The following is a 26,721-nucleotide window of genomic DNA, read 5'->3' as shown; positions in this document are numbered from 1 at the left end:
TACCTCCCCCCTCCTCCTCGAATTTCCATCGACCCGCCCAATTTTTAGGTGTGATGCCACACATGCCTGTGTATCTTCTATAGAAATCTTCTTTTACTACTAAGAATCTAAAATCGATTGCTTCATCAAATATTTATTCACAATAATCATCCCAATCATTTTCACAAAATAACAACAACAATTGAGCAAAATGATAATAAATAGCTTCACTGTCGCGCCAGAAGAAAATTAGGTTGAATAGTTGGATTCCTAAGAACAAGTTTGTATGAGAGAACGGTCCGAAAATAGTAGGACTTCGGAATGAAATTATTGGATCTTATAGTTTGATGCTCCAACATTCAAAACGCTTCAGATCATGATACAAAATATAGTGTGCGAATACCAATATACCAATGCACACATAGTTGATACCGCGCATAATTTAATATACTTAAAAATAGGCCACAGAGGTTCAACTCAGAATGTACATTTTTCTACTGTCAATATAAATGTAGGGATTGTTCAGCTTCGCTGTATATACATTTACTGGACGTTTTGCTGATGTCAACAGCGAACGATATGTTAGTGGGGATCAATAGATGAGGTGCAATAAATATAATGTAGATTGACAAAATTTGAAGAGTTGAAAATTTGAAATATTATCTAAGATGACTATGCAGTTTCGAAAAGGTTGTTTTTGTCTATGGCTATTGAAGTGCGTGGAACGATGAAATTCCACCCACATTTTATCTTAGGAGGAAATGAAAAAAACAAAAGTAATGGCTACCTACGCTGCGTGAGTCATAACAACGTATATATAGTTTCATAATCTCAATATCTTATAAAGATTTGTAAATATATTTATTTTTAAACTCGTACTTTTCGTCAGGTGTATACTAGGAATTAGTGAGATGTACAATCTACATGCAAGCATTGATGATTCAAACGTATCGGGGATATGGGGAATACAGTCATGTTTCCCTGACGTATAATACTTTTATACGTACTAATTGACTTACGAAATATGTATAAAATCAAAATTTCAAAATGCAATTGCAGTCGCAAATTATCAAAAAACAAAGTAAAGTCTGTGAAAAAGAAACTTTGAGTTAAATAATACGATTAACAATCGGTTTCTTAGCATGACATACGCCAGTCGTTTTTTTCTCAAAAACTGCTTATTAGGCGATAAAACGACTTGGAGAGATTTGCTAATTGTTGGAAATTTCAGCTCGAGGCTAATTAAAAACTGAAAGGTGACAATACGGCTTGAACTTTATCTGGTTATAATGATTCCCGCGCCATAGAATGACACTTTTCATAGAGGGAAATTCAAATAGACTTCAGATTTATTTATTTGAAAAAATTTCCGAGCAGGGCTTTAAACTAGTGTGTGAATACTTGTATTTTGTATGAAACAAAAAAGATCGCTGACTTGTCCTTATCGAAAAGTACATACAGCACAAAAATTAAATGAAGTCCTTCTTTATCCACAATCAGTATCACGAAATGCCGCATGTATTTGTATCCTGATTTTGTTGTTGTTAGTCTCAGCATTAGCTATTGCGTTTTATTCGCGTGATCAAATCTCAGCGATACTGTAGTTTCATGCCTTAGGATATTATTGTAACAATGCCATCGCTGAAGCATGCTTAGTCATATTATCTTTTGTGAATATAAAATCTTCTAAATTTGACATGTCATAAATAAACGGAAAAAACTGTGACGTGTCGATGATAAAAATAGTTCAGACGGTCGCGGCCAACAAAGTCGCGGCAAAAGAGATAGCATGATGAACTGAGCGAAAGGTAACCATTTATTCATTATTAATTACTGTCGAAAACCTAACCAGGATTCGATTCATAAACCCTACATTTTTTTCAGATACTGATGTTATTTTGTATTCACTATCATATAACTTCTTTTGGGGTCGTTATCACTTGAACTGAACAAGTCTCGTGCCAATCTTCTAACGCGCAATGCACAGCCATTAAATTAATATGGTTTTAGTATAGCCATTGAAATTCTGATGGTCTCATCTCTTTTTAGAGATGATTTTTTTTCACATCTGAGAGTTATTCCATCGCTTATGTGCATCAATCGCTATAGATTATAACTTAATGTGTAATTAGCCAATCATCGGACACATATATATCTAAGCCTTTTATCATGTGGAACATGTTGTTAAAATGCCAAATACGTGCGTCAATGTAGAAACCGAATGTTTTTAGTTGTAACAACCACTACTATTGAGCCAATTGATATGAAATATTTCGCTATATTTAGACATATAGAGGAAACTGTATTGCAACGGAAAACGTTCAATCACACCATTTGAAGATAATACGTAACCCCTCCTTTACAAAGTATTGCCCCCAAAACGCTCATTAAGTTAGCTTTATATCTATTGCCCACATTCGAATACTCATCAAGATAAAGTGCATCGATTTGTGATTCATGATAACCATGTGATTATAACGTAATTTAATGACAGTGCTATTTTTGATTCATACCTGAGAAAACAAAATTTTTTGCGAATTTCCGCGTTGGCGAAAAATAATCGTTTAATCCTAATGCTACCAGATTCAAAATTATTTTACCCAAATCGAAAAAATGCAATTTCTGTTTTACTTCCAACTTAGATATAGTTTCTTGATAACAGTGCAAGAGGTCATCATTTTTGATTGATTCGAAGTTTCGATTTGAAAATGACGATACGTGCTTTCAGAGTAACTTCTGATTCTATGTACGACATATTGTCGGTTATGAGATTTTTGAACCAAAGAACCATAATTGATATGTAGGCAGCAGAAATACCGGTAGACTGTAGTATAATGTATTGGATGACTTGGATAATAGGAATAAGCAAATGTAAATTCCTAAACTTTTTAGTCATTTCCACAGTGAAAATCGTTATCATAGGCCATGCATTGACCAATTATGACCTAATTAAGCTTGAAAACCGAAACCTATTCTGTCAACTCCAAACATCAAATTCGAAACAAATAATGATATGATATTGATTTCAAATGTTATTTGTTTGGCCGTAGCTAAATTACACAAAGTTTATATGACGATTGGTTTCTCCTTCGAATGACGTCATCAGGATCGTGTTCTTACCAATACATGCCAAAGGAAATCAAAATGTTTTATTTGATAGTCTGCATGTGGATATTCGGCTTGTATTGAATGATACACGCAAGTAATTGGGACATATTTTACACATACACATACACATTTAAGCGCTATTTACTTTAAGATATCAGTTTGGTTAGGTTGAAGTAAATGAGAGACAATACGATTTGGAATTTATTTTTGAGGAGAGTCATATACACTGTTACTGAAACTTGTCATTGTTCATAGTTTACCAGTTATATTGTAATATTGTGTCAGATTGTGACAATCTTCAGAAAGTAGATTCAGCCTAGCCAGCTATAAAACCTTATTCCAATATTTCTGTGATGATCGCTATAAATTGACTAGGGTTTGTATACCAGTGTGTTTCATGCCAAGACTTAAAAATGGATAGATTCTTTGTTAGATAGCTCATTCACATTTTTACGCTTGATATTATTATAAAATTAACTTTGATGCCAAGGATTTCTATGTTAGTAAGTGCGGATATGATATTCCCAATGTGTCTGACGGATACTCGTAGAGGACGTTTCATATCTTAAAACTTTGGAAAAATCGAACAAATTTATATTTGGCGGTATATGGGTTGTGAACGCAAGATTTCTGGACCATGACGCTTGTCAAGTACATATATTTTAAAGGGAATCGCATGACTTGGAATATTTTAAGCAATACCTTCATTAGTGCCGTTAGTTTAACTAAGTTTGAATAAACTTTTTATACATTGGTTTATATATAAACAGAGGTCTTTTAAAGTGTTGTGAATACTTTCAAGTAGTGCATTCATGTTCAATTGTTATTCCAAACTTTACTTTACATTAGACCTATTCTTAATTTCAAATACGTTTTTGTGACTTCAGATTGGCAATGACACTGCATTATATATATATAAAGGGTTAAAGCGTCCATATTTATCTGGTCCTAATCGAATGTATTGCCTCAAAAGAGAAATATATTGGTAAGTAATATGTAAAATATTATTAATTTTTCAATGCCTATTTCATTCTATATTAAGCTTAACGAAAAATCAATATCAAGTCTGCCCATTGTCGCGGAGACTACACGAAAGGCGGAAGAACTTATCAAAAAAGTCAGTCATGCTATACCTATACCACGTTCTTCTGTATACTTGCTTTGACAGCAAAAACATTACCTTATCATGACTTGTACATGATATCGAATATCTATTAAATTCACCTATGATGGTTATATGATGACGTGGACAATGAAGCCATGACGTCACACAAAAAAGAAATCATTATTTGATAATATTTATCCGTGACTTCGCATTTGGTGCAACTCCTCTGTCAACTTTATTCAATGTATCTCAGTGTACACTAACTAATATCATACCACACTGTACAATGACGAATTTAAAATTATTTTCATTTCAAACTTCCTAAACCCCACTACAGCATATATAGTGCACCCTTCTAATCCCCAATTTTCTACGTCGATGAATAATTCAACTGCAGCAAAATTAGGATATTGAAGTATAGTTGACATAATTTCACGCTTCTATATGCTCTTCAGAGGGCACAGAAACTAAAGAAAAAATGTCAAGTACCCTTGTCGATTGTGGAGTGAGATGTATAGTCGAGTTCAATGAGGTTAGGTATTTTCTGTATTTTTTGCTAGCTATAGACAACGTTTACAATACAGTTTAAGTTTACTCATAGCTCGATAAAGGAAGGTTTCAGAAATATTAAAAAGCAGCACTTGAGTATATCTAAATGGAAAAATTTTCATATACTCGATTTTAATCGTAACTGCCGGGCAGTGCAATACAATGTTGTTTTTACTGAAGGTGGTATATAGTAAAGCAATCAATCAATGTTAAAGCAGTCAATGTGTAACTTCGTCTCGCACCTAACTGCCATTTATTAGAGTTCAAAACATATTTATTTATGTGTATCAAATTTTTGTCGTTTGCAATCATGGTATCTGATGAGTGTTGAACATGTATAAAATGAAGTCCAGTAAACAAAATATATTGTGTTTGGGGATTTTAATTTTTGGTTGGTGTGTAGGTGATATAAAGTACACTTTACCCACTGAATATGTTTAGTGTAGCTTGACGCGGTCGAAAGTGACACACAATGAAAACTGTACTCTATTACTCGTGAAACTCTTATCTGCACTTATTCATTGTGATTTTCGCTTTGTGATTTCGCGCTTTTTGCTTTTATTGACAAAATCCAGCAGCAGAAGTGGTGTAAAAATTGCAATCAAATAGCAGTATATCGTGAAAATTTGTCGTAGTGCATATTTGAATAATTCAATTACAGCGAAGGCCGGAAAACGTGGGTTACCAAGAGTCTCAAAACGTTACAAGCTACGATAAATTGCTATATGTATGATACAAAAAAAAATGCAGATTTTTTTTTTATTTTAAAGAGGGGGGGTTGCTCCTCCTCTGGCTGCACGCTTAGAATAATTGTCTCATGACAAAAGAAATTAAAAAATATGAGATTTTGGCAAAAGAAAGCCAACTGTTCTTACGTGCGTGCATTTCTTCACTCTGACTTATGTTTGGTAACTCTACGAAGGAGAAAGAATTACTCAGAAGGAATACATTTTGATGCATGCACGCACGCATATAAAGGTGCTTAAGTGTTTAACGATAATATCACGATATTTGGAGAACTTCCGGGTTGCTACCTGTTCGTGCGCATCTACAAGACGAGACAATGTAAAATTGACCTGTTGGTATCAGGGTTGGTTTGAATATTAGCAAAGTATTGTGCTTGATCTGCCTTGAAGTCCTTGAAGTTTTCAGACATGAAATGCCATCTCAGGTGTTTTGAGAAATGAAATGATCTATGATGAGGTTCGTAATAATGCCGGTTTTACGGGTTGCTTAAAATGCGCCGACAGGGGTGATTCGTGCTGTACATCATTCGCACTCTTTGTTTCGCTGTCACAAGGTAGGGAAAATGTTAGAAAAGCTGAAGAAAACAAAAATAGAGCATATGGGTAATAGTAAGTGCTCAAAAATATGAAGAAAGTGAAGTTTACCTGACAATATTTTTGTGTTTTTATACTCTGGTGCATATAACGTTATTTTGTGCACAGGAATTATAATATTTTTCGTTCAATTTTTAACTTCCGTTACCCTTGACGAGGACAAATTTCATAATAAATGGAGAATTTTGAGATTGTTGACAAATTGATAATATTTACAGGATAGCTATTCAGTTCTCTGCATTGGTTAATTTAAATAATTTTGGGAGTTTATAGTGGGGACAATATATTATGATGTGTACGACGGTTTTGTTTTCTAAGTGTGCCGCAAAGTCCATTGTCGTGATAGTAATTTGATATTTCATTGTTGCTCAAGTACGATACATCATCGACCGGTAAAAAGAATTCCAATCCTTCGTTTCGCTAAAACGCCAACGAGCTATTTGGTGCAATTCACGGACTGCGAAGTCATGTAAATTGATACCAGAAAAACAGGCCTATGCGGAAACAGGATGAGAGTGATATAATTAATAAAGCGTTTCGACTGTTTTTACGATTTAATTATGTTTTTTAAAATGAGCATCTGCACTGCGGTGATGTATATTTGTGCTATATACTATTTTTTTTAGATAAGCGATATTAAAACATCTTTTTTTATTTTCTACGTCATATATATTGATTTTTATTATTTGCTTGACCATTCCGGTGACCTTTGAAATTCCGGGCTATTACCAGTGTATTATTTTTAGCATACCAGAACAAGGTTTTCGAAGTGTAACGTCATATCATACGGTTTCGATAATACAGTAATTGTCAATTTATCTTCCTTGATCAGAATGGGCTTTTGGGTTTACTTTGTTTCAAATTAGAATCATTTTGACGTCATATATTGAAGATAGGTGGATTATAATTGCTTCTAACAAACGGAATATTTTTGGTGCACGGGACTTTTCTTCGCGAAATTTTTCTATTCATACCTATACCAAGGCATCTTCTGATTATGGTTACATGAAGTCCATTATATTTTATGAAAAATTATTATTCATCAAATTTTGTTCACGTATACCCGTAATTTAATTCAAATTATTCTTCTTGATCAGAACTGTTATAGTTAAATTGCAGATTTCGTTCGCATTATTGTGATTTAGTCCATGCACTGAAAGTTTGGCGTAGCCGTATATCTGGACTAGCCGACTCTGGATCCGTGATCCGTTATTAAAATGATGAATTATGTGGAAATTTGGGTCAATGTTTTTAACTTAATAAAAAAACAGCATACCATGTTTTTGTGCTCAAAATGAAATTTCAAAGTGGGGAACTGAAAACAGAGTCAAAGATGAAGTCGCTTTTTTGATTTGCTCGGAGACGGGAAACCGATCAGAAGATTCTCAAATCCATACCTAACATTGGTTTTATATTCTTGTTTATTTTTGTTATGGACATGCCAAGTCATAAATAATGCAATGCTAGAATACGCGGTGTATAAAATTGTTATTGCAAGCATTTTCACCTCCATACCTTCTTAATGCAATGCAACGTAAAATAATTCTAAATCAAACATCGTTAAAGGTCAACGTTCGTTCGCAGAGTCGTTATCAGAGACAAACAAGGTTTTGTACATATATATTGTGGTTTTGTGTTATATCTTGTATCTTGCGCTCCAGAAGTATGTGTACCGATATGGAGGTAACCAATTTTGTTCGCTTGCTTTACATAAAGTTGTGTAAAGGGACGGAAGTCTATGTACAGGGGGTATATTCACTTGGCTAACAACAAACCGTCCCTGAACTCGTAATAGAATAAAAATAAGGTAAATCGGAATAAAATTATGACCTCACCCTAACCTGGTACACATATTACGGGAGTACCATAGAATGAGTTCTATTTCAATAAACAAAATTATCAAATTATTTTAAACATTATGGTATATTTAAGGCATGAAAGAATTGCTGAATTTGTGTTTAATTGACTAGATTTCAGTTGTGGGACTAGAAAGAAAACTGTTGGAACATCTCAATCAATGGAACATGGCTTTACCAATTAAATTGCTCAGTTCAAAATCAAGCTCGGACGCAGACCAGACTCTAAAATTCCGATCATGCTCTAAGTCTAACCCTAGATTATAGATGCGTAAATCTATCGAACGAGTTGCCCCAATGTCTTCAGACATTCTTGTTCAAGGAACGGTTATCAATACAGTCCTTTTTATCAGAGACTATTTGCTTATACTTTTCCAAACAACTCGCAAAACTAACTAACTTTTATCAATAATAAATAGATTATTTTGTAAAATGCTTTCGCCTGCAGAGATGCGCTAACCAGATATAATGAGAATATTTGACTCCCATAGAGTCTTACTATATCAGCTTACCAAAAAGCAGTTTTACAAGAGCATAATATCGGACATATCGCTATTTAATTAAGACGCAGTGCATTGCGAAATCTGCGAACGCGAATGGTAAGCGTGCCTGGCTGGTGACGACTCTTCGTGATATCGTTTTAGGTCGTAAAACAATTAGCACACGTGCGATGCTTGTTGGTCAAGACTCGAGAACATTTACCCTTAGCTTATTTATTCCAATGAATAAAGGAATTACAGGCATGAAGATTAGATAGCGTTTTATTACAATGTACATAGTGCTTTTGAACTTTTTACCCCAGAATGTACCTAACTTGGCAATAGGAGAATATATGGAGTCAAATGGAAATTATAACTGAATGGAGGATATTTTGTGTTGCTAATGTATCTTTCTATTAAATAACGTAATATAGAAAGTTTGCGTATTGTATAATGAATCTGTGTTCCCTGGTTCACGCTTCAGCGACAAGCGCCGTACGATTGATGATTTATTAATACATTATTTGAGTCAGTTTCATGTGAGCGTTCTATGTTCCCGTAAATCGCCAGTACTTTTCCGAGAATTATGCCTGACATAATTAACAAATTTATTTAACTAATCTCTTTTCATGTGCACAGGATTTGAATTTTTTTGCATTCGATATTTTCAATAAAAATATGATAGACTGAAGCTAAACATAATTATGTTCTAGATTTCATTGAAAGTATCAAATATGCCTTGGGGCGGTAGCTAGAACTTCGTTTGGGAAAGATTATACTCTCGCACATTTCATATTTAACGTACATGTATAAGCATTTTAGATAGGATGTATCAATCGACAGCTTCCACAAAAACACAGGTCAGAATTTTAAATTGTGAGAATGTACGAACAACAGATATTGCGTTAGCCTCAGAAATGTCAAATCGTACAGTTAGAACGTGATTATAATGTACGTGAATTTGTTATCAAACCTTAGTGGTTTGATTAAAGAATCATGACTTCCCGATGAAGGTTTTTTCGTACATCACGAGGTACCCGCATAATAACATCTAATAATATCAAAAATACGATAATGAGAGGGACATGTAGAAGTATGTTCATCGTAATTACCTTTTGGCAAATTGTCGACCGCATAATCATTTATTTATACAAATCCGATTTCGAGCTGTAGAGTTTTTTCATAATTGTTTTGGAATTAACAAAATCAGATTTGAAAGAGTGGAGTACCATTTTTCCAATTGTTTGGTAAATAGTCTGCCATCTTTGTCATGCATTTACACCCAACAGAAGCAGTTTGAAAAAAGCACATTGAAATTAGGACTCCAATTCGGTGTTTAATTTGAAAAAAGTGAATCCAAAACGACGAAATTGTTCAGCAACCCATAGCATAAGGTTCCATTACATTTGAACCCACGTACATTTGAACCCATGACAATTGCACCTATATGCTATTGCACCTATGGATTTTTTTTTGTTTCACGGATAGTTAAACCCATACTAACCCTAACCCATGGGCTTTAGCACCCGCATATAGATTGAACCCGTGGATATACGCATGGGTTCAAATGTACATGGGTTCAAATGTACGGTCACCATAGCATAATGTTATGTTTCTTATGCTGACTCACGTAACAGCCCGAGACACAATAGGGTATATTAGACAATGTGAATTTTTAGTTGATTTGCATTCAATGACCATCCCAACTATTTCCAATATGTAAACGTATGTTGACTAATAATAGTCTCGAGAAAAACAAAACTAGGGAATAATGCACAATTCACGAATATGCTCCTTACATGGGCCATATCTGGAAACGAGATTGACCCTATCGTGCATATGCAGTAATAAAATTTTCCAATGATTTTACTGAATTATATAATACCAAGAATTTAATGAAAGATTTAGGATTATAGGCAGCTATTGTTTCTGATATTTACGAAAGTACAGTCATGTCATGATTTCATTGTTTATAACTTGATGTCTTACCTCGTTAGGTTCATTTTATTGTTAGAGTCCAACATCAACATTTGTATAGATAGTTTCTGGGAGATGAGATATGTAATCCGGACGTAGTTTTGGCGCGGCGGGGCTAATTATAGGTGAGACATGCTGTACACTGCATTTCGATATTTGACAATAGTGGCAAGCGGTATTTGATTCCAAGGATTCTTGCAGCCTTCGGGCATATTTCACAGGGAGATAAAAATAATTTCAGGTTCCTGTTTTGCATAAACAAAGTTACAGCCAGGAAGTGAACAAAATTCCCTGACAGTTCAAAAACCCAATTGCTGGTTGTTGCTTTATTCAATAGAGAATAGAGTTTAGATAAAGATGGATTAGAATAGATGAACCAGTTGATTTTAAATTTTCATTTACACTGCACGGAGTTTGACAAATGCTAAATTTTATTCGGAAGATCGAACATATTTTCCGAGAAACGTGACCTCAGCACTTTAACAAGAAAAGACAAACTTCTAAAATTTTGAGAACAAATATATTGTTAATATTCCTTCATCATATTTTAAATCGATAAACCGTTCATGACAAAATAAAGAGCATTGTTTTCATATGACATCACGCATGACATCATTTTATAGCGTCGTCAATATTTAAGATATCTGAATCAGCTACTATTGAATTTTATTTTCCATATGTTCTCAAATTTCTTTTGTTTTCAAATTTAACCAAACGTTGACTCAGCCACGGCAGTGGAACAACGAATGCACGAAGATAAACTAAAATGATTTCTGATAGCATTACTGGTCGACGATAGGTTAAAATAACGGTGGGAGACAATTTCAAAGCCAAGAAGGCTTTATCATGATATATCTCACAGTGGCGCAAAACTTGACCCAACTCGAACAAGAAGCCCATTTTTTATAGATATTGAGTAATATTTGCGCATAGAAAAGTGGTTTTCTTACATTTGAACTTTTTTACAATACGGGAGTGAATATCAAGTTTAAACCCAATAGTTCCAAATTACATATATATCTTAACTCGCGCTAAATTAATATAGAAAAATTAAAATGTTCGACGCCAAACTACCAATCGCGCTTTACTCTAGGTTCGACCGAATTATAAATTAATTTAATTTTAGAACTTTCCGGGTGTTCCAAGTAGAGCTTGCTTGTCCACGAAATAATCTAAAAATCTATCGATATCCATTACTGCGGCCTTATTACTTCGAAATGCAACGAACCGTCCATGAGTTTTTGGGTATTGCTTACGTCAATCTTAACCCTACAGATTAAACTTTGCCCATGCGATACTTTGTACGTGGCTAGCCCTTTCTCCTCACTTTATAGCTTTCTCAGCTAAATATTGTGACGGCGCGCACGCTGGCGTATTTACTTGATGATTGCCCAAGCAGTTACCTACGTGTGTAGGTAGTGAAGGCAGCGTGTTAAGGCTGTAGTTGAATTTAAAATAGTGGTTAACTATTACATATATATATTATATCGCTATTTGAATAGCAAACAATCATCTTAGGTAGTTGAAATTTTGTTACAGATCGCTACCTAGTTAAGAAGTCGTTCCAGTCGAAGATAATGAGATGACATGTATCATTCAAGAAGTGCATTTGAACTATTACTATGGAGTAAAATGTTAATCGGTTCATTTAGGATTTCCCAAGCCCATTATGTTACAGAATAAAAGTATGTTGGATAAATTTTAGGGAATCGTATCTTTACATTGATATAATTTTATGCAAAATGTTTCTTATTTTCCACAAAAAATGTTTGCTGGAAACGTTCAAACTTCATTTTTTTTGAGACATTACTTATGTGATCCAGTACACGCGAATAACAGTTGAGTACTATCACGGTTGTATTCTTCATAATTTCGTTTGAAGTAGGACCAAAACCTAAAATTGCCTATAACAATTTTACTATAAAAGGTTTTATTGGAAATCGTTCGATGCAACGTCTATCTATATCAGAATCATCTCTTATGTATTATTATAGATTGTAAACGACAATTACTTGATTATTATATTAGTTACGATTGATTCGAAATAACAAAATAGGTGTCGGAATAATAAATATTTGGGCCTTCATGTGCATCATTTGTGCAAAACTTTGAAAATGTTTGAATTCTTGTCTTCTCATGTACATTCCCTTAATTTTTCCTATGATTTAAATATACCAGCCAACAAATTATAGACAGTTTTTATTTTCCTTGATCTATAATGTTTGACCCCCATTTTAAAATACAAAACCGACTAGATGTGACCCGCCATATAACGTGTTGATAAGGATATGAATCGAAACTTATTTATTTTACGAAAGTTATTTCGCATTTGGTCCGTGTTGACATATATTTTCCAATTTCGCTTGTTGACTACATGATTGGAGCAAACAGGAAATTTACTCGAAATACGATAGGGAAGGGTGCGTAGTTCGCAGTACTAGTCGAAGTGATACGACGTCCTGCAATTAATGATTTTATTGATAGTTCTGGAAACACTTAAAGTTTTAAAACATGCAGTACCCAACAGAGCCACCACGCTTGGCTGCCGTTAGACTGGTCAGCATCTGGCACAAATATTTGATTTCAGTCTACATGTTAAACCACATGAACGGTTGCGATATTATACAAAAGTGGTTATGTGAGTTAGATATCTCAGATTCAGTTACTTAATTTACTTACGAGCAGCTTTCTCGAGGTGTAGTGAATTAAGTATGATACACGAACTTAGATATTTTAAAACTGTCTGGATAAGTGCGTTCATGATGCCTGTTTTTTAAAACCTTGTCCAAAAGCAGTAGTAAATACAAGGTTTTTCGATACGTATCAATGGTTGTACTGCACTTAACTTTCAGTATGTTCGGAACGAAGATAAAATTCGTAGGAGTTGAGTCCGGCGGCGCCTGTTCTATGCACATGTCTACCGTTTCATTTTTCGGTCACTACGATTTTACCTTTGCCGGTTCACTGACTGCGGAATTTAGAATCGTGACTTGACGGGATATTATTATGATGTAAAACCAGTTCTGTCGAAAACAAGTTTTTATGAGTGTTTTCGTGAGAAATATTGTTTTGTATACTCTGTTAGTGTCGAACAATATTTTGTTTGTCAGGAAAAAATTGGCAACTATTCTTCAAAAATTAATTAACGTCGGCGTGTATGAGCACAACGTTGCAAATTGCGATTTATTAATTAACAGATGTCTATGAAATGTTGTGAAAAGGGTACTTCATAAAAATTATTCTGCATACTATGAATCATTCAATGTCTGTATTACATTTAGACTACCCTGTAGTAATTTGTATTTCGTCTTTCAATATTCAAAGTTACTGCATCGCCGTGACTCACAAGCGTATTGTTTCATGTTTAATTACTAGTGGTACTCAACGTTAATTACAGACGTTCATATTGTCTTCATGGACATTATGATCGTGCAATAAATAGAGGGGTCGTTATCTCTTAATCCTATGACGTCACAAAGCAAACATTTCTTTCAACATCTATTTGTCTTTCCGGGTCTTGTTCCATCCTGATATCTGCCAAACAAATAATTCAGGTAAAACATTAACCGGCATTAATTCTCTAAATTCGAGTATATCGGCAGAATTGTTTCAAGACGATCGATTTCAAAATAACCTAAACTTGAATAAATGTAAAAAAGTTTTTTAAACCAGTTTAACAGAGTTATGATCAATACCTATACACTCCCTTTAGTTATCGAAGATATTGAATTCCAACCCCGGTCCATGTCCGCATCCGAATTGTAAGAGATTGAAAAATTTATGCCAATCTGGAAAGATATTTATTCGCTCGAACTGATGATTAATTTAGGCCCTCGTAAAGGGCAGAAGCTGTAAATATATTTGTTTACTTAGCCCGATGTTTGTTCAATACGGGACCACGTTTGAAGTTTAAAACTGAGTAAGGCATCGAACATCGAATTGAGACTAAATGTCATGTGGAGTAAATCAGACATTTACCTCGAAAAGTGTGATTTATAATATTCGAGAAAATGTAGATTATAACAACTGTAGGCCATATTTTCTAACAATATGCTTCAGTCAGAAATTATCTTTTGGCCAGCATCAGACACTAATAAAATGAACCTCTGTGACTGTACCAGAGAGTTGATTTAATGCCCAAGTCTTGATTTATTTAGTGAATTACAGTTTAAGTTTGTCCCTTTTCAAGCGCCCTGTGCTTGCGTAAAATACAAAATATGACGTCACATTTTTTTACATACCTCGTTACCCCCTCTCATTTATATCCCGGGTATGACACTTTCCTCATACTGTATATATTATATTTTACATGTTCTGTTTACTTTCAGATATCTTGATCTAACTATAGAATGGGGAAAATGAATACTCTTTCGAGCATAAAATACTGTACTGTTTGCCTTCTTCTAATCCTGGTAACACAATTCTGCTCAACCCCATGTATGGGCCAAAATCTCATTGGAATTGATGATAGTAAGTACATGTTATAATGTCGTTATATGTGTATACTATCCAAATCTGATCTAATATAGTACGGAATTCATCGACAATCCACTCGCCGCACGATTGCGAAGTCAATATCGGGTTGTTTGCGTGAACTATATTTGCACAAAACTTACTTTTTATAGTTTTACCTATACCTATAGATAGTTTTGCTTAACTTTGGTTGTTGATGTTGTGAAAAAAAAATTTGTTTCCTATGTACCAATGAATTTCAAGTAATGGGTGGATTTCAGGTAATTATAGAATATAGATGAAAATGTCTTTAGAAAGCTATACTTCCATCTTTTTGTAATATTTTCGCAAGTTCTACAGGGTCAGATATTTCACCGCCAATTTTGCTATTTTTAGAATTCACGAAACGCGATCACTCGACAATCGGTAAAATTCTTTTAGCATTTGGCTGTATTTTTATGATCATATTAGACACCCTCGTGATCATATATTTGAGCATTGTTCTAATTTAATATTTTCATTGTCTTTATTTTGACTAATACTTGCGAAGGGGATGATTATAGATAGTTAATCATTTTATGCATTTTTGTTTACGCATAGCTTACAAATCCGAACAAATGAATTAAACTCACTACTATAGTTTCTTTAGAGTACATTTCAATACACCAGAAAGAGAATCTCCGTGCTAATATCCAATTATATTCCAGTACCGGCATCACTTACTTCTTGCGATCGAGAGGAAGATTCGATGACAAAGGCAAATTATGGATGGCCAGTAGATATTTCATGCAGAGCATTATCCAACAAATATCACCATGCATTGAGTTTTGAAGAAGACGAAAGCCTTCGCTCAGAGACAATGGCGGTAAGTACAGTAAAAACATGATCGACGTAAGTCGACCGCATTACGTATCGAATGTATCATGATGTCACACACGTTTTTAAAATATAAATGAATAGCAACTAAAGTAGTTTATCTCGTTAAAATATGTCCGCAATCGTAGATTCGAAATAACGATGCAATTTGCTTCCCTATTCGTGCACAATAAAAAAATATTTTTGTTAGCACTTTGGCAAAAATTACTGAACAATCGCAATATAGAATTAAATGGTATTTTTCACTTTTTTTTATCTTTTAATAAACTAAATTATTTTTCAGTGCATTATTCGAGAAATTCCATCTGGCAATGAGATTCACAATAAGTCGGTAATTTACGAGCCGTTTTTTCGAGAAGATCAAATCGATGGGCTTGCTTATTTTACTGAAGATATAACAGAAGATACACCATCAACTTATGTGGTGCAATATACGGTGATTTTATTTCCTTTTATTCAACCCCATAATACTTGTGGTGTCATTTGGTGACTAGATAGCGCTGGAGCCGTTGGAAGCATTATTCAGCCATGGCGAGCCCAGTTCAACGACTCCCGGTAACTGGATTTTCGTAGCGACAAATGTTATTTAAATTTGCTCATTGAATATGGAATAGCCTAGAATATTTTGGCATGTAAGTTATTTTTATACTTCTCATTTCCAACCAGATTGCTGATCACTGCTCATATCAAATTGTGCAACTCCAGAAAACAGCTCTTGTGAATCCGAGTTGTAACAACTATACGGAAGAGTATATAAATATATTCAAAGCTGACTTGGGGTCTGTCATTACGCCAAGATGCAGAAGTAAGTAGTTAAATACACCTAGTGGCAAGTCAAATGGTAGATTTATTTTTAAAACCGATTACTTGATTACTTCTCACAAACAATGAAATTTCTAACTACTTCTATACGGCAGTAGTATTCTTGTTCCAAAACGTTTTAACAAGTGATTTCGGAAGGACTAGGGATTATTTTATGCTGTGTTTATTTGTTATTGAAATGCTCGAATTATTGAATATTCACCTCATGCAATATAACCATAGGAATTTTCTAATGACGACGTATGATGCGGCAGTGCAAAACCTGTATTATACTTGAAGTGCATCACTTCCTTGAACGGAAGTATCCCTATGTTTTTTTATACGAAGCTTATTCACGCCTCTCAACCCGAACAGAGGTTTTTCAGAGAGCACAAAACTTTTTTGAGCGCGGCCCAGGTATGACTCAAGCTTTGTTGAAACCGGCCGGACAAATATTTTTGTCAATGCAATACAATAAATTCCCAGAAGTTGGGAAACCTATTCAATAATATAAATCCGTCATGTCTGAGGTATTGAATATTAAATTCTATATCGCAGAATATTGATCAAGAACCTCATAGCAAAACAAGTCGGTAGGCGCCCAGTTGGATCTCCGCCATTGCTTGAGGTTCTCATTATTTCAGTTTACTAACGGATAATAGGAGACACTACTAAAAAACGCCAGTTCATTTTGAACGCTGGGCGTTCCGCTGAGTTCTTTTTAAACGCTGCGCGTTTCGTAGTCTCACTCGCGTGACTGGTATATTGTGGCTGAAAAAAAAATAATCTTTACTAAAATTCCTAAGGCTCCTCCAGTTTATGGAGTATCGAGACCAAAAATAACTTATGCACAATACTAGGGTGGCTGGATAACCCATGTGAACAATTTTATCCAGATTGGTTCGGCCGTTAAGACGCTACGTCTAAACAGACAGACAGACAAGCCGGTAGCCACCCAATTGGATCTCCGCCATTGCTTGAGGGCCGCATCATTTCAGTTTACTAACGGATAATAGACGACTCTACTAAAAACGCCAATTCATTTTGAACGCTGCGCGTTCCGTTGAGTTCATTTCAAACGCTGCGCGTTCCGTTGAGTTCATTTCAAACGCTGCGCGCCCCTTTGACATACTCGCGTGACTAATATACTGAAAATAAAAAAATAATGTTCACTAAAATCCCTAAGGCTTTTAATTTTCGACTTGGTTGGCGAGAAAACGGCGATAAATTGCGAAAAAACTAGAAATTTGACAACGATCCGCGCGATTTTCATTGTTACCATGGAAACGAAACCTCTATCTGGACTTTCTATAAAACGCACATTATTAGGGTGACAGGATAACTCACGGGAAATTTTTTTTGAGATTGGTCCAGTCGTTAAGACGCTACAGCTAATCAGACAGACAGATACACAGACAGACAAGCCGGTAGGCGCCCAGTTGGATCTCCGTCATTGCTTGAGGCCCGCGTCATTTCAGTTTACTAACGGATAATAATCACTGAACTGAAACTATGTCTCTGTGATAATAATAGGACACATTACTAAAAATGCCAGTTCATTTCAAATGCTGCACGTTCCGTTGAGTTCATTTTGAACGCTGCGCATTGCGTTGACATACTCGCGTGACTGATATTTGGCTAAAAATAAATAAATCAATGTTCACTAAAATCCCTAAAGATTCTCCAGTTTATAAAGTATCGAGACCAAAAAACAACTTATTGGAAAGAGTATTTTGCTATGCGGAAGGTAGCGTTCTTAGAATTTTAATTTTCGACTTGGTTGTCGAGAAAACTGCGATAAATTGTGGAAAAATTGAAAATTTCATAACGATCGGCGCGGTTTTTCGTTGTTGCCACGGAAACAAAACTTCAATCCGAACTTTCTATGAAACGCACAGTACTAGGGTGACAGGATAACCCGCATGTGAAATTTCATCTAGATCGGTCCAGCCGGTAAGACGCCAGAGCTGGACACACAGACAGACAGAAAAACCGATAATACGGGTCTCCTATATATACAAGATTTCTAAAAACTATCCTGAGGTTAGCTGCTAGCAAAACAATTGCTGTCATGAATATCCGTATGTGAGCAGTACAAAAGTAACGTGACTTGTACTATTAGCGCAAAATGACGTACGACCTAAGAAGGCAAAATGATGATTGACTTATTTGATTCATACTTAAATTTCGGAATCGCGAAAACGAGGTATTGTTTGAAACCAGACTGAAAATCTGTCCGATTGAAAAAGTGTTTTGGCGGATGCGAAAGGGTCTATTGTTACATCACTTTTTGCATCTTGCTGATTGGTCACTGACACGAAATGAACAAGGAATTCGATGCTCGGGGAAACATCCCTTGGGAAAAAAATCGCCAAGGACGCCACGGACCGGATCTGGCTCGCGGGCCGTAGTTTGGTGACCCCTGCCCTCTACAAACAGCCACTGATGATTAAGAAGCGACTATCGTTTGGACTCGGCCTTGCTTACCCAATTTATTGCAAACTGGGTGCCAACACAGTTTTTAATTCCAATGATTCAATCGCTATCTACGCCATCGCGTTCTCATATAGATAGAACAACCTTCGTGGGTCTTAATCAATGTATAATTCTTGTTAAAAGCAGCGGATCCCGTGTTGTCATACTTGAAGAATACAGGACAGCTCACGTACAAATGGCTGTATAACTGCGGAGAAGCAATGAACGACAACGTCTTACAACAAGGAAATGGGGTAGGTAAAATCCTGACGGAAAATATAAATAGATCAGTAGCTCGCAAATACAAAATGAAAAAAGTTGTACAAACTCAATTTACAAATACATTTTCCAATTGAGCTAACGTCATATAATAAAAAGTACAAACTGAAAAACGAAATTTTAAGAAAGCGACGAAGGAAAGAAGTAAAATACTATCTGATCGGGAACTTGGGACTTGTTGTGTTACTCATTTTCTAATTTTAGTACTTTATCTCCAAGCTTAATATTCTCCTTTAACTTAGGTTGCAATTCAACAAATCACGTATGAGGAGACCGGTACCTATACTTGTATTGTAGTTTACAAGGGACAAGAGATGTATAACATGCAGCATCACGTTTGTGTACAATGTAAGATTGAGTTTTAGTTAGAGTTTAGCAGAGTAATTCATTTACTGGCATAATTTCATAATGACAATTACAATTGAAGCCAGGTGTATACTACTTGTATTTTGAAAATGGGCATTGTCTCGGTTTGTATCAAATCAGACAAAATGAATTATTCGGGAATCGTCTCTAAAAATTTTATAAAGTTCCTTAGCTTATTTTGTGCAAGAGTTCTTCAAACATTGGCATAAATGCCCAGTAACGATATTCCAAATTATGACCTATTTTACAGACTAATAAAATATTGCATAATTGAAATCTTTTTATTCGAAATTAGTTTGAGATAAATATTTTTTGGGTTAATCGAAATATTTATAGAACTTATAATTTCTTTTACCAGTTGATAGCACAGCAGAGCAAGGTTTTTCAATTGAATGTCCAGAAATTCTACCGGTTAAAATTGGACACGATATGCAAATTACATGTCACGCCGATTTAGGACTGGGGAAAGCAAATCGTATATTAGTGTCTTCTGATTGGAGCAAGGTAGTTTATTTAAATGTATTTAGCTACAATCAATTTCGGGACGGAGTTACTAGAATTTGAAATCGAGTGAAAATAGTATTTATGTGGTTATAATGGAGTTGACGCATTGTTTACAGTTACACTATACATTGAATACTGTTATTGCCCATTTTATAGTATGGCAATACTGGACTTTATGCAATAGTTTCAGTTTCAAATATTTTCTCATTTTGCCACAGACTGAAAACACCTCTGCCCCTTTGTGTCAAACTATGAATGAAGGAATCCTTTTTAATTCTACCTCGGATCCAAGATTGAAGTGCATGGCGTACGTATAATAGTTTATATATATTTTTTAATTTTCGAAAATATCTATATAATATGTACTTTACCATCAGACCTGATAGCGCAATGGTTCTTCCATTCTTTTGTCGTTTGTCTTTTTTCCAACAGCCGTTTTGGCGCACTTGCTAGGTTTAAAATGATGCTTGGATTTTTATCGTAAACATTCCACACTTAATATAAAATTATCAGCCGCAACATGTCCCTTGTGTAAAATAATTCTGGCTAACTATCAACTGCTACTGTAACAAATTTAGCCCAAACAAAACTATGTCTATGATTATCACTATTGAAAAGTATGACAGTGAATTAGAGTATATACAGACGAATACTTGCTTTATTCGCTGTTTTTATATAATACTACCTAAAATAATGTTGATTTTTGCGATTTGTGTTTCTGCTTTGGCCTTAATTGTCATGATGTAATTGAAACGAAAAATGTGACCGATTATTTTCATTCAGAATCTCGAGCGTGGAAGAATCCGAATGTTACAGCCCATCAAATCCTCAACCAGCTGAACCCCCACACGATATATATCAAGTTTTATTAACTATAAGGTAATATACATACGTTGATTGTTACATACACGGTTTATACTATAAAAAAAAGTCTACTAAACAGGGCTATACAATACAGTATACACACAGTCGGAAAAAGTTCATATCCGACTCCAAAGTCCGAAACAATTAAAACGAATGTTGGTTGAAATTTTTTTTGAAAAACTTTGACGTACGCAAGCGTTTTGTTAAAAGTGTTAAGCCAGCCTAATGCATTTTAGGTTTCGCCGCAAATTTTGACGTTGGTTACCAATTTTTTTAATTTTATTGGTATTTTTCCTCGTTTTTCTGTTAGGCTGTACAGATAAAAAAAAATTGTCTATATTTCTAATTGGCAGGATCATTTTTGATATCGCTACCACATTTCACAACTAAATTAAAAAATTCAAATCGCTTTAGATTTTTTATTCTTTTTTAATTTCCGATTATCCTTTTTAGCAACGTTACGCAATCAGACCTGGATTCCTATACGTTAAAGTTTACTTATTCATCTTCCAAATTGTTTGCCAACGTAACATTGATTGAAGATAGAACAGAAAAACTCGCCGGGGAAATTGCAGCAATTACAATCGGGGTCATATTTTTCTTTCTTTTACTTCTCCTGATATTACTCTGTATTTGGAAAAAACATGATGTCCTGTGGTATTGGAAAAAGCATTTCGGACCATATGAAAGAGGTTTGTATGATCTACTCTGTATGTAAAATAATCTTGCAATTCACGATGAATATGTGACAAGTGGGATATAAAATATTGGTTTGTACGTGTTTACGCCTTGTGTCAAGAAGCCTACTAATTTTTACTTCCAATGTCATTTTTCAAAACAGTGGCATTATCCCTATCAACTGTTTTCGAATATCGCAACGTAAGCTTCTTACCGAGACACAATGAGTAGCAAATGCCCCGACAATTAATTGATAAAAACATCATTAATGTGAAATAGCAGAGTTTAAAAGCAGTACTAGAGCGTTTTAGTTTAAAAATGATTAGAATATATTGGGCATCATGGAAATACTGGTATACGCCATAATTTAAAACGTAGGCCGATTTTGTAAAGCAAAATGATAGTATATTCTTCTATAGCAGCCCGTGGTGGTATATATACATGAATACAAGAGGCGAGCAGTTCCGCGGGGATTTCCATCTTATTTTTTATTTTCTAATTCTAATTTCAGAAATATACACGTATACGGCTTATATTGCATATTACTATGACAATGACCCTCAAAAGATGACGGATAAATCTCGAATTCATACAGAAACATTGGTGCCAAATGTCGAAAAATATATCAATCAGTTACACGGAACAACCTATAACGATCAAAAACAGGTCAACATGACTCAATGTAAGTTTCCCTCTACTCAATCATTGAACCATCGAATTACCAATATTTTATATAATATTCATTCAATCCATAAAATGAATTGATAATTTCATATAACCTAATATAATAAAAATAAATTTGTGATTTAGAGATAAAGTCGGTTGTTATCCCTAATTATAGCTCCAGCAGAGTAAAAGATCAATAACAATACATTAAGATACAAAAGAAGCTGTGCTTGTAAAAATGATTCATTTAATTGAATTTCAGATGATGCTGAGAATCTAATGCAAGTTTTAGCGGATTGTCATCGAATTATTATATTGTTATCACCGGAATACATCAATGATCACTGGAGTTTGCACACAACACATCAAGTAAGTTTTATTTCGTAGAAATGGGGAATGGTTGTTTTCTTCGTGTATCGGAGATACATAGAAATCAATTTTTTTATCAAATTGCTTTTATTCAGGCTCTTGAAGAGGTTGTGAACACTGGTAAAAAGTTGATATTCGTCACAATGCCTGGAGCGAAGAAGGCAATATCTCTTTCGGATGCAGAAACTAAACAAACGTTGTATTCGGCAATGAAGGTTAGTTTTTATCACAGTATAGTTGTCAGCATAAAAATCATTTTGTGAATATCTAAAACGTATGTTTCATATTACCACATTTGGGCAACATTAAAGCCCAACAAAAAGTTTTTTAAATTAACAAAATGACGTCAATCTAGTCAGAACATTGAATTGGCCGAATGACTAGAGTCTGTACCTAAGCAATACATGTCATTGTACAAGCAAACATTTTCTATAGAGGCATGATGTAACAACTTGTGTACGTAATGACAAATATTACACCAGCCCTCAGCTTCAGTTTCATAAAAACACTTCTTCCGAAATGTACTTCAAAAAGGTTTTAATTATTCCACATTTTCGGCAATCTTCTGTGATTATTGATCAACCTATTATCTCATTTTTCAGCGGAATATAACAGTTAATTGGTCCGGAAAAGTACCATTCGTAGGTACTTTCAAACGTCGAATGGAATATGCTCTTCCGAAGATGCCACCACCGGGATATAACAGATGTCTGTCGGACTCATCTGAAGCTCATTTGACTATGCATAATAGACACACAGAAAGACAAATCCCGGGTAAGATCACGGTCTATATTTACTTTGTGGCACAGAATATTGTATTATCTAGCCTACTTGCTATTTCATACTATGAATACCCTTTTAGTTTCAGAAAATGGCTACGTCAATGGCTTCGATTCTGTGTAAATCTTCGCTTACTCAAAGTATGGGAACGAAAACCATGATGTTGTAAAGAAAGTAAAGCAGCATCGCATAGACTGTTGGAAACATTTCTATTGAACGGGATGTGAAATACCAACCAGCATGAAGTCACCGTGGTTTATTGCAAGACACAATACAAGAGATTGCGCTTTATAAAAAAGATGAACAGACATTCGCAAAATATACATAAACAGACAATCGAACACAATACACGAGTTTCAAAAAGCCATATAAAACTACTATAATATAAGAATGCGTGGGATACATGCAATTGTTGAAGTACTGGTATCCACGGCATGTGGTAATTACCAATGCCAGTATATTTTTGGTGCCGGAGCGTTTCATAAATTATGTCAATTTATTACTGTATAATATTGCATATGCATTTAGGTATATATATATGCCTTGCGCATATCTTTGATTTATCACATTTAGGATTTGAATCCAGCGCAATTGTTGATTACCACAAGTTTGTGTTTCTTTGTAAAATGTGATTTCATATGTGTTTAATAGCAGAGAAAAGTGAAACACGCTTGGGTATATATATATACATATACAATCGGGTTACAACTCTGTGACGGGCTGATGATATTTATCCATTTAAACATTCCAAATATATTTACATGGACATGGTTGTTGGAGAAAGTGGCAACCGTATAGGTTAGTTAGGTGGATCTTTCCGTGTAGTATTTCCTCGTCTTCTGTATAGGATTTAAATGCGATTTCATACGCTTCGGGGTTACTGATCATTTCGCTGGATAATTTAGTTTTTTTTTTCTTTATTAATTTGTGAGTAAATATATAAAGATAGCCAAAGCGTCACCAAAATAATATGCAAAAACATCTGATATTACTTACTTTTTGTCAAGTTTCAAGTATCGCTAATAATAAACTTTCACGCAGCCTATTAACCGCATATTGAGAAGGGCTGTTGGCTATCCTTCAATGTGATGAGCTGATTTAGTGTTTATATAAAATTAAACAAAATATATTATTTGTGAACTGAGGTATAATTTGTATTTTCAAAACGATATCCCAAATATGCGTTAATTTTTTTTCTGAAAAAAAATAAATAAATACTAGACTGATTTATATGATCTAAATCAATTTCGACAGAGTTTGGTTATATATGTTTTATTAGAGGTGCATACCAAAATATTATTTTTTAATCATATTTGCAGTTTTTCCCTTGTTTGTTTTTGTTTATCTTACCCAATAATAAATTACTCATGTTTTCTCTTGAATTTTAGAATAATAAGACTTAAATACGAGGAATAGACTAGACAAACTCTTGGATTCCATAGAATGATAGCAAGGTGATTGTAGTAAAATGCACATCTTATTTAACTCATTCGTAAAAAATCCGCAATGCCACACACTTTATCCGAAGTATTGAACACAAAACCGCCTAGTTAGTCGCACACAAAGGATAAAATCGGTTCTCTTGAACGTAAAACGCCATGTATAAATTTCCATAAAAAGATTGTTTAATAATCAAGAATTTTCTCATAGTCGCTGATTTCCCAAGATTCTAATTGTAACCTTCGAAGCTTGAAATGATATTTAGATATTTTCACTTTGACTTGATTTTATTATAACTTCCATTATCTTTATTTGAACCTACATAGCCGACTTTTCCACTTACGGACATTAGCAGCTGCGTACGGATTGCACCCGGTATAAGAAATTTTGCGTATGAGACTTTTTAGATGAATCCGATTATATATGTATTATGGAAAAGAAGACTATGGGTCATATATATTGAACCTATTATACCAACAGTGAGAAGCTGGTCGTTACTCGTTGATGTTATTATTGTTGCTGTGAATAAAAAAAACTTTTATCTTTAACTATACACGACCAATTGCTTTGAAATTTTCAGTGGTTGAAGATTCCATTTCTCGTTAGAAGACATTATTTGAAATAAAAATAAAAGTAATAGCCTCCTAGCCAAAAATACAATCTTTAGTCACTGGAAATTTCAAAGCAGTCAGGTAGAGAAAGAGAAAAGCGATTTTGATACGGTAACAACTAGAAAAAAATAACAACATGATGATGAACAACAACAACATAATGACAAAACGAACCACATAGAGAGGTATGTGCAGTCGGTACTGTTAATAAGTGCCAGTTGTCAAACGTTTAAATAGCATTTCGCCGTAACTTTGATACTACTAAAAGGGGGGGAATAAGCGCTTAGGGAAGTAATAATACGTTCAGGGCTCCAATGGCAAAGAAAACGCATCAATATTCTCCGTTTGCTATTCTTAAGTGTTTAAATGACATGACGTTCTGATAGCTCGAACACAAATATACATCGAACCCTAAAAAACAGACTGTTACAGGAAGACGGGTCACTCCTCATTTGCACATACTTATTTTGGGGTTGGGGTCAGATTAGGGGTGCGAAATACAGTCGAGGCGTGTCAGATTGTAGATGGCAAAATATGACTGAGTGTGTCAAATTACCGTAAATCTGGCAGTAGGGTGTCGGTATGCAACCAGTGACAGCAAGTTAGATGAAATCAAGAATCACTAAATTTGAAAATGAAATCCGCTGAGTATCTAAATGTTTAATGTAGCGATTGAACCTCTGATAATTAGTATCAACTAAATAAAGATGTGAGAGGTATATCGGTAGTGAGTAGTGACGCCATAAAATATAGAATTAAATATAAATTATTTATGAAATCGGCGATGACAAACCTTGATAAGGTATTGGAGATTATGATCCACGAAGGAGGAACAGATCACGGACCTAAATTTCAGAAAAGAGCGGAATTTCTCCCGGAACTTCGCACCGTGGATGTAAAATTCAATGAAATTCGAGAAGTAAAAAACTGAGGCACAGTTCGGAGGTTAACGTTATGAAATACATCTGCATATTTATTATCTTGTTGTACAATGTTGCCTGAAATACGTTTGTGTTCGTCGGGAGCTTTAAAACAAGATATGAAAAACGAAGAACAGAATATTTTACAGTTAGTTAAATTTTGTTTTAAGAAAATTTCATGTCATCAAATAGAGTCAAACAATTTTTTTCTATTTCTGATATTTTTTGTTACTTAATTATGCATAGA

The 26,721-nt window shown here is 34.5% G+C and overlaps 1 protein-coding gene across 4 annotated transcripts; it reads left to right on the top strand.

The window, feature by feature from the left end:
- Positions 1-3,957: 3,957 nt before the first annotated feature.
- Positions 3,958-24,885, top strand: LOC120346433 (X-linked interleukin-1 receptor accessory protein-like 2). 4 transcript variants are annotated; one of them, XM_078115388.1, is made up of 16 exons: positions 3,958-4,072; positions 14,722-14,863; positions 15,553-15,710; positions 16,005-16,157; positions 16,388-16,526; positions 19,145-19,251; positions 19,519-19,624; positions 20,001-20,146; positions 20,365-20,453; positions 20,930-21,025; positions 21,464-21,702; positions 22,200-22,370; positions 22,617-22,723; positions 22,819-22,938; positions 23,326-23,497; positions 23,586-24,885. In XM_078115388.1, exons 2-16 carry the CDS (start codon positions 14,743-14,745, stop codon positions 23,624-23,626), a joined length of 1,965 nt encoding a protein of 654 aa, XP_077971514.1. In that variant the 5' UTR covers positions 3,958-4,072; positions 14,722-14,742; the 3' UTR covers positions 23,627-24,885. The 4 variants fall into 4 exon arrangements, with proteins under 4 accessions (XP_077971514.1, XP_039272104.2, XP_039272102.2 ...); XM_039416170.2 differs by having other exon boundaries at positions 19,142-19,251; XM_039416168.2 differs by lacking the exon at positions 3,958-4,072 and adding an exon at positions 11,933-12,078 and having other exon boundaries at positions 19,142-19,251.
- Positions 24,886-26,721: the final 1,836 nt, after the last annotated feature.

This window comes from Styela clava, chromosome 8 (genome assembly GCF_964204865.1).
Source record: "Styela clava chromosome 8, kaStyClav1.hap1.2, whole genome shotgun sequence".
Lineage (NCBI taxonomy): Eukaryota > Metazoa > Chordata > Ascidiacea > Stolidobranchia > Styelidae > Styela > Styela clava.
This window is presented reverse-complemented; position numbering and strand designations above follow the sequence as displayed.